Consider the following 8,336-nt stretch of genomic DNA (forward strand, 5'->3'; position numbering starts at 1 on the left):
TATTTGTTTGAATGAGCTCCTCTGCATCAACCATCTCAGCAGCCAAGCAGCATCCACAGTAACATCTGCCTAAGAAAGGTTCTTTTCTTTTTATTTTCCTAAATCTTTATCATCTTTGTCATATGATTATGATCATCATAATGACTTCAACCAAGTTTATATTTTCTCCTTTAATCTTACCTGCCTAATTTTCTGTTGATCTTGTTTGTCTTGAAAATTTGGTTTGTTTCACGTTCCCGTATAAACTAGTTCCATGTTAGTTTTGATTACAGCAGGAGTGTAGTGTGAGGAGAGTTCTAGATAAACTACAAGAAATGACTTCGGATCAATCCTACACCCCCTAATTCATGGTTGCTTGTCTTTTGATTTTTGCTCATCGACCTTTCTGGTTCTCCTTTCTGGCAGGGTTCTCTTCATTATGAGGTCCAATCATCTGAAGATAGCTTTCCTTTTATGGGCTTTAACATGTTCATTTCTTCCTTCTTTCTCTTTTGGGATTCTAAGAATTGGTTTGAAGAAGAGACCTCTCGACCTTCAAGGCATTCGGGCTGCCAGAGCTGCCAGGGAAGAACTGAGACCAGGAAGATCAGTGAAGGTTTCACATCAATATATCAGTAATTCACATGATGAAGACATAGTACCCCTAAAAAATTATTTGGATACGCAATATTATGGAGAAATTGCAATAGGCACACCACCCCAGATCTTCACTGTCATATTTGATACTGGTAGTTCTAACCTGTGGGTTCCATCATCATGGTGCTATTTATCAGTGAGTTCATCTCCCCCTTGATATCCGTAACCATATCCATATGAGCCTTCCATTAACCAATAATTTTCATGTGCAGATCGCCTGTTATGTCCATTCGTGGTACACGGCTAGCAAATCCACTACATATACTGGGAATGGTAACGTTAATGTATTCGTGCCAGATTCTCATAATTGGTGTTACTGATTATGCCAGATGTAATCATGGAAGTATTCATGTTAACTTATCAATCAGGAACATCTTGTGAAATCCAATATGGGTCTGGATCAGTATCTGGTTTTTTCAGTCAAGACAGCGTTAAAGTGGGTGACGTGACAGTAAAGCATCAAGTGAGCATTTTGTTTATGAGTTTCCACTTGGAAAAAGACTACTTTTTTTTTTTGGCCACAATCTTCTGCAATACTTCGACTTGGGTTTCACCAAGGCTCTTATGTTGGCCTGTTTAATGCAGGATTTCATCGAGGTTACTCAAGAGAAAACTCTTTACTTCGCATTCCTTGAGTTTGATGGGATACTTGGTCTTGGGTTTCAGGAAATCTCAGTTGAGAAAGCAGTGCCAGTTTGGTATACTTCAACTTGTCTTTTGGTTTTTCGTTTGCATCTGATTTTCTCGGTATTGCTAAAGCATTAATTTTCTTAGTAGTAGCTTTGGGTTCTTTTGTCCTGTAACTTCTGATCCAATGTCAAATCACAGGTACAATATGGTGGAGCAAGATCTTATTAGTGAGAAGGTGTTCTCTTTTTGGCTCAATGCGGATCCGGATGAAGAAGCGGGTGGTGAAATTGTATTTGGAGGCATTGATCCAAATCACTTCAAAGGAAAACATACTTATGTTCCAGTTACTAGAAAAGGTTACTGGCTGGTAAGCAAATGCAAAACTAGAGTAGTTTGACCACGAATTCCGTTTAAATGATAAATTTGAACACGAATTTGTTGCCATTTCAGATTGAAATAGGAGATTTTCTCATCGGAGGTCTTTCTACTGGTAAAGGGAATATTTTAGTTTTCAACTATAAGAATCTTTTGTGTGGGGGATTTTACAGAGACATCTTAAAGGGCTGAAATCATATGGTTGTATATTATAATTCTTAAGGTGTGTGCGAGGGTGGATGTGCTGCTATTGTGGATTCAGGGTCATCTTTGCTTGTTGGTCCAACCGTATGTGCCTGCTTCTATCTCCCTGAAAGTTTTCTGCTTACAGCTTTTCTTTTAAAATTTTTGTTGACGGCTTATCAATATCAGTCAGTTGTGGCCGAAATCAACCACGCCATTGGAGCTGAAGGATTTTTCAGTTCAGAATGTAAGGAATTAACTTATCGATTTGCAGACAAGATATGGGATCTACTAGTGTCAGGGGTAGGCCCATCCACCTTTCATGTCAACTTTAGTCTGCGCGTTCTTCTAGCTGTGACATTCGGTTTCATCCTCTGCTTCTCGGACCTAAATGCAGTTACTCTTAACCTGACAGGTGGAGCCTCATGAAGTATGTTCGCATCTTGGTTTATGCTCTGCATATAAGGATCAATCTAAGAGGTTAGGAAGTTAATGTTTTTCTTATGAGCTAATATATTACGCGGTCTTTACTTTTTGCTTTCCAAGCTACTTGTGTGAACTTCAAAGCGATCCAGTATTAGAAAGAGAGACGTAATTTTCTGCAGAAGACATTGTCGTGGAATCTCCATTGCCAAATCAATAGAAATAGAGACCCTGGCTTAGTTGCTTACTCTGCAATCAAATTGTCTCTTAAACGGATTTGTCAATTTACTAATGTTCCTAATACTGTGCACTGTAGCAGTGGGATTGAGATGGTGACTGGAAGAATAGAAAGAGAGGGTGTGTCAGCTAGAGACAATAATACGTGCTCTTTCTGTGAGATGGCTGTAGTTTGGATCCAGAATCAACTGAAAAGGAAAGCAACCAAGGAAAAAGTAATCCGCTACATAAATCAGGTTATCTTTTAAAATCAACATTCTAGAAGCACAAGCTGCGTTATAGCTTTTGACGGTGCAGTGACTGAGTACTGCCTTTGGTGATTGACAGTTATGTGAAAGACTGCCAAGTCCTGCTGGAGAATCCATAGTAAGTTGTGACAGTATTTCTCAGATGCCAAACATCACAATTACCATCGGAGACAGACTTTTCAACCTCACTCCAGAGCAGGTTTGTTTTGAACTTTGATAAATTTATGTTTGTGTCAGTATCTTTCTCAGATTCCCTAGTGAGAATGCGTTGCTATTTTGACAGTATATTCTGAAAGCTGGACAAGGCCAAGCAGCAATTTGCATCAGTGGGTTTGCAGCTTTAGATATCCGCACTTCTCAGGGCCCTCTCTGGTATGTTACCTTCATATTTATATTATGGCTATTGCACTTAAAAGTTCTAAACTTTTAATATGCTTATGACAACACACACACACACAAAATACGGAACAACCCTGCATGTAATGAACTATTTGCTCTTTTTTCTGAAACAACCGAGTGTGCGTATGTGAATGCAGGGTCCTTGGCGATGTTTTTATGAGGGCATATCATACGGTGTTTGACTATGGGAATCTCCAAGTGGGTTTTGCTGAGGCTGCCTAAAGGGATTTTTGGAGAATCTTATGCAGCCAAGAGCCGCAGACAGAACTGGAAACTCCCTCGAGTTTGAATTAAATAAAATAATGTTATTACTGATTAGTAGTAGAAATGTCAGAATCTTGTATATCTATTACAACATTTGAATTGTGACAAGAATCAGTCCACAAATAAAGAGCCGACATAAATCTCACTATCTACCATACACTCCCTGACGTTTAATGCGTTTAACAAGTTCAGCACTTTATCCGTGAAGGGTGATATTAATCGATATAAATTGATGGTGATCTGTTTTTCTTCAGGTACATGAATATTGCATCATATTAATGGGACAATGTCAAGAAAAATCGATGAATCAATATAAATTAAATGAAACTATTCACTTTTTAAGGTTTATAAAAAAAAAAAGGCAAAAATATAATTTTACTTATTTAACTATGATTTCGGTTTGATTTCTCAATTTTAAAAAATATATTTCTAATTTTTTAAACCTTGAAAAATTTAAAAAAAGATAAAACTGAAATTGTAAATATTAATAAAATATTTTTAAATACTATCATATTAAGTATAATTTTCAAAAGTCAAAACAACCGTAATTATTTAAAAATTATTATTTAAACCTAATAATTTTAGAATTAAATGACCAAAAATATACCATTTGAAGTTAAAAGGATACACATTCTTCTAATCTTTAAATGTATAAAAAATATACAACAACTTCGATATTTTTTCCTCTACTGCTTTGACCAAAAAGTAGAAAAATACCCTAAAGGTAAGTAGAGGGGAATCGAAATTCTGACAGCGCGGTGTTTCCGTACTGCGGAATATAAATTGAGATCAGAAAGGGGGCTAACAACATGACGGCCAAAGTTGCCCTAATCGGAAGCAGAAATAATTGTCCCCATCAGATTATGTAATCCCAAGTTCACATCGTCTCCAAACCAAACTTCGAATCCCAAGATAAAAATTACACAGGCTGATAACGGTTCAAACTCGATTGGGAGTCACATAAACACACACCAACTCGCGACTAATGATACAATGCTGAATAACAGATGCACGAAAATCTTCCATTATTCTTCTTCAGCGTCGGCACTGAATATAGAAGACATGGCAACTTTTTGCTTCTTTGCAGCACCACCGAATGTGTTCTGCAACAAATGAGGAAGAAAATATTAACGTGAGCAAAGCTATATAAGGCAAAAATCACGGACTAGATAACAACGCAATGATGGCATCAAATGAAAGACGTCAGGACCGAAGTCAGTTTCATGAATTTCTACGACAGGACAGAAATCAACCATGAAAGAAACCATGCCATAGAAATCATCCAGATCCAGATACAAAATTACAGTACATGTGATATAATATTATAATAAATAAATGAAGTTAGTCATGGTTAGTTGGGTTAATTAGTAAAGATGACCATAAGGGACGCTGGCCTATAAATAACTGGTGATGGGTGTGGAAAATCAGCTCACTTGAATACCTAATTGAGCATCATATACTACTCAATGTAAGACTTAATAATTCATACTGTCTCCATGATTTGGCCCCTTTCATCCCACTAGATGCCCTCCATGGTACTCCACTGAGGCTCTGTAGAATAGCCAACAACCTGACTCTAATAATACCAATTGAGTACCTAAGTAATATGAGAACCCTGGCCTAAAAGCTAGCTGTTAAAACGGGAAAACCACCCTGCCTAAATACCCCTATTGGGTACTTCACACCACTCCATATGAGACTTAATTAGTATCCCTTCTGTCTCTCTATCTCTGTTTCTGTTCTCCTTCTCTACCATTCTCTCTCTAAGTCTCTTCCTTTCTCTCTCTTTCCCTCTCCCTCTCGTCAAGATTACAAGCACATATTAATATATTTGTCCAATTCTAGCATACCTTAGAAGCACCTCCCTTGGATGAAAACCCAAACTTCAAAGTCCTCCGCTGATCCTGATCTGCAAGTGCAGTAGCAGTTCTAGATTCAGAGGAACCGGAGCAGATCCAGATTCTTCCTGTTGTTGTTGTAGCTGTTGCTGCTTACGAGCATCAGCCCTGGTTGACATTAAAGAATCCCAATAAACAAGATGACATCAAAACAAGGCGGCCAACTACCCACAACAGCCAAAACGCAATAAGGCAAATATATTTTTCAATGTAACACCCAAAAAGATTAGAGGTGCATAAGCAGAAGGATACATTTGGGCAAATTTAGCCATTTCCCTCTCTTGACGCTGCTGTTCTCTTTTTTGCCTATCATCTCGGCTGCTACCACCATGCATGTCCTTCATTTCTTTGAAACGCTGTAATCCCCATTAAGGATGTTGCATTAGAATGATGAAGAATATCCTTGATGTAAAGTTAACAAAAGCTGAACCAAGTTAGTCAAATCATCTACCTTTCTGTGATTGTGATCGTATGAGCTCAAATGTGCTTCAAATTCCATGGCCAATTTGTATTGCTTGTTGCAGAGGTCACAAAAGAACACCTTTCGGATTTCTTTCACTTCAGTTTGAATTTTTTGCTCACGTTCCGCCAAAACCTGGATTTTCATAATGCGCACGACACAGGCAGAAGAAGCCACCAGGTAATAAAAACTGCAGGAAATTCTCAAGATCTTCCAAAGTTGATGGTTCCCTAAGACACACCAATCCCATCAAAAGACATGCATATGTGGTATATGCTGCCTTCTGCTATTAGGTGGAGGTTCCAGAAAACGGAAAACATCAACCTCAATACTACTTTATGATTTTAACACTAAAGGCAACTGCTAATAATTCCTCAATCATACCTCTCGCTTCCTCATAGTTTCCTCTGTATCCTCCAACTCTACATCAAGTTTCTTTCGCTGGATGTTTTCTTCAGCAGTGAAAAAATCATCTTCTTCTTGTTTACCCACACCCAATCTGGGATCTCTAATACCAGATTTTATTGGCTCAGTAATTCCTGCACATAAATTCAGAGGCATAAAATGAACTCGGTTAAAGAAATTGAAATCAGGGAGAACATTTAAACTATATCACTTTCATACTTCAGTAAAAATCTTCCACATTTAAGAACACAGAAAATTGTAGTGCAGGAAAGAAAGGAAGAATTATTGCGGAGAAGGTTCAATTAAAGCATAACCAAAAACAAAGGTTCAATTAAAGCATAACCAAAAACAAAGGTTCAATCCTAAAAAGATCAAGCCCAGAGACAGGCAATTTGATATTTAGGGCTTCAAGAGAGGCAGCAGCCTATACTTTATAAACATGTAGAATGGGGTAAACTCTAGTTTTTCTTGCATAAGTCCTGATGGCCCATGCCTTGCCACGCTAGAACTTCACTGGTTTTCCAGTTCCACACAGTGAGAGTGCTAAAATTACATAATACAAACAATTTCAGCCACATCGAAACAACTTCATTAGGTTCTTTTTACATTTTAATGATGTAAACGGCTATATGCCACATATTAAAAGGTCGAGCGGGTTTATTTAAAAAGCTGAAAGAACCGGAGGATCCACCCCCCCCCCCCCAAAACAAAAACAAAAAAAGGTCAGATTTAAAAGGGGTTACAAGCAACCAACAACGTTAACAAATACTAAGTGGAAGCTCAAGATGATTCCATCTGTCCAGATAGAAGTTTGAGTTACACTAACAATAAGATTGCCTACGTTCTAATACAACTACAAACCTTGCTCATTCTTCCCCAGACCCTTTCCTTTCCACCCCATCTTTTGAAGTAGCTTAAATCCAATATTAGACGATGTTAACTGTGTGTCCAGAGAAGCTTGTTCGACATTGTCTAGATCAACATTTTCTGTTGGCCTGTGATTGATAGGCAATCGAAAATCCTCTGCCCAATCTTCAATAAAGGATTCCTGGGATGCCTACCAAATATAACTCAGCATGCACGATCAATTGTTAGAAGAAGCAATACTAATTATTTCTTTAATGGCTTTAACTAGTAAATAAGAGGAAAGGCACATAAGTCATGCACCATAGTCTTATCAATTACCTTCCCCTTTCTGATTTGCCTCCTATCAAGAGTACCAGTATCCTGCCAACCATTGGTCCTTGGATAATCCATTTGAACCTATACAGATCATAAGAAGCAAACACGTGACCAAAAGCCTTAGAATAGCAGAGCTTAGACAGATGAACGCCTCAACCATACAGAGCAAGTAGAAATACGGCAGGAAAAGCAATCGCTTCACACAAAGGGATAACTTTATAGTCGACAAATACATGTTAAGGGGTGGGTTCAATTTATACACTTCCCGCGCTACCTAAATAAAACCATGACAAAAATTGATAATACGGGATTTAATACTGCGGGCTTTTTCGTTTCTACTTTTCTGGTTAAATACAGTAGACTGTGTTAGAGCCAGCACGCCAAGCAGCTAAAGCGATCTAAAAACCCATAATCCTCCATGGTGCAAGAGGCTCTTGAAACATCTGAAAACTTCAATGACGAGATATGCACCAATCAACTTAGGTCGAAAGGAGAAAACTTTCAATTCTCCGAAGATAAACCAGGAAATTGAGAGGCAGCAACGCACTAGATGTGATTCCAAAAACCCTACCTAGCTTTGACGACCCTACTGTTAGCAACGCCAAGAGTGAAATAGAATTGGATATTATAAGAGAATGAACTGGTAAGAGTTCTGGCAAAACAACGCTGTCCGGACGTCGCAGCCCCGCCTACTCTTCGGGCAGGTATATGGAAGCTATGGTTTCTTTGGTTTCGGAGAAAGGGGTTCGGGTCCAACGGAGTCGGTGATCGGCGGATGGGGACGGATCCTGATTTCCTTTTAACGACTGGAATGAAACTTGAGATGCACTTGACTTTACCAAAAAAACATTAAAAAAAAAATGGTATGTAATAATTCCTGGGCAGTCCAAAATTTAGATAGGAAGGGCCCATTGCAACAGGGCTGGCCCATTCCCCGAGAAGACGCCCCAAGTTCCTTTTTTTCTCAGGAATTTTTTATTCCCCGTCATCTAGTCT

General features: G+C 38.4%; 2 protein-coding genes across 3 annotated transcripts; one reads left to right on the plus strand and one right to left on the minus strand.

Annotated features, from left to right (window-relative positions):
- LOC114748744 (aspartic proteinase A1-like) lies at positions 1–3,547 on the plus strand. Of its 2 annotated transcripts, none has more exons than XM_028937195.1 (14): positions 1–78; positions 406–772; positions 849–909; positions 1,005–1,099; positions 1,222–1,334; positions 1,465–1,633; positions 1,717–1,756; positions 1,865–1,929; positions 2,014–2,127; positions 2,240–2,304; positions 2,564–2,720; positions 2,812–2,931; positions 3,016–3,104; positions 3,269–3,547. In XM_028937195.1, the coding sequence occupies exons 2-14, from the start codon at positions 419–421 to the stop codon at positions 3,351–3,353; spliced, it is 1,527 nt and encodes a 508-aa protein (XP_028793028.1). In that variant the 5' UTR covers positions 1–78; positions 406–418; the 3' UTR covers positions 3,354–3,547. The 2 variants fall into 2 exon arrangements, with proteins under 2 accessions (XP_028793028.1, XP_028793029.1); XM_028937196.1 differs by having other exon boundaries at positions 2,567–2,720.
- A 583-nt stretch (positions 3,548–4,130) lies between these two features.
- LOC114748740 (G patch domain-containing protein 8-like) lies at positions 4,131–8,122 on the minus strand. Its single transcript, XM_028937190.1, is given in 10 exon segments — positions 4,131–4,498; positions 5,246–5,340; positions 5,343–5,401; positions 5,546–5,649; positions 5,745–5,888; positions 6,138–6,292; positions 7,020–7,215; positions 7,344–7,421; positions 7,680–7,790; positions 7,912–8,122. Coding segments are annotated over 8 exon segments (903 nt in total). The 5' UTR covers positions 7,416–7,421; positions 7,680–7,790; positions 7,912–8,122; the 3' UTR covers positions 4,131–4,420.
- Between the last annotated feature and the right edge of the window lie 214 nt (positions 8,123–8,336).

Source organism: Neltuma alba, unplaced genomic scaffold, assembly GCF_004799145.2.
Source record: "Neltuma alba isolate B1F8T4 unplaced genomic scaffold, ASM479914v2 tig00005787_pilon, whole genome shotgun sequence".
Lineage (NCBI taxonomy): Eukaryota > Viridiplantae > Streptophyta > Magnoliopsida > Fabales > Fabaceae > Neltuma > Neltuma alba.

What these genes read in the sequence shown, in the direction of transcription:
- LOC114748744 (XM_028937195.1), top strand. Translation starts at nt 419, where the DNA reads ATGAGGTCCAATCATCTGAAGATAGCTTTCCTTTTATGGGCTTTAACA. An exon ending in CACTACATATACTGGGAATG is followed by an intron (nt 910 to 1,004) that starts GTAACGTTAATG and finishes CTTATCAATCAG; the next exon opens with GAACATCTTGTGAAATCCAA. An exon ending in ACTTCTCAGGGCCCTCTCTG is followed by an intron (nt 3,105 to 3,268) that starts GTATGTTACCTT and finishes ATGTGAATGCAG; the next exon opens with GGTCCTTGGCGATGTTTTTA.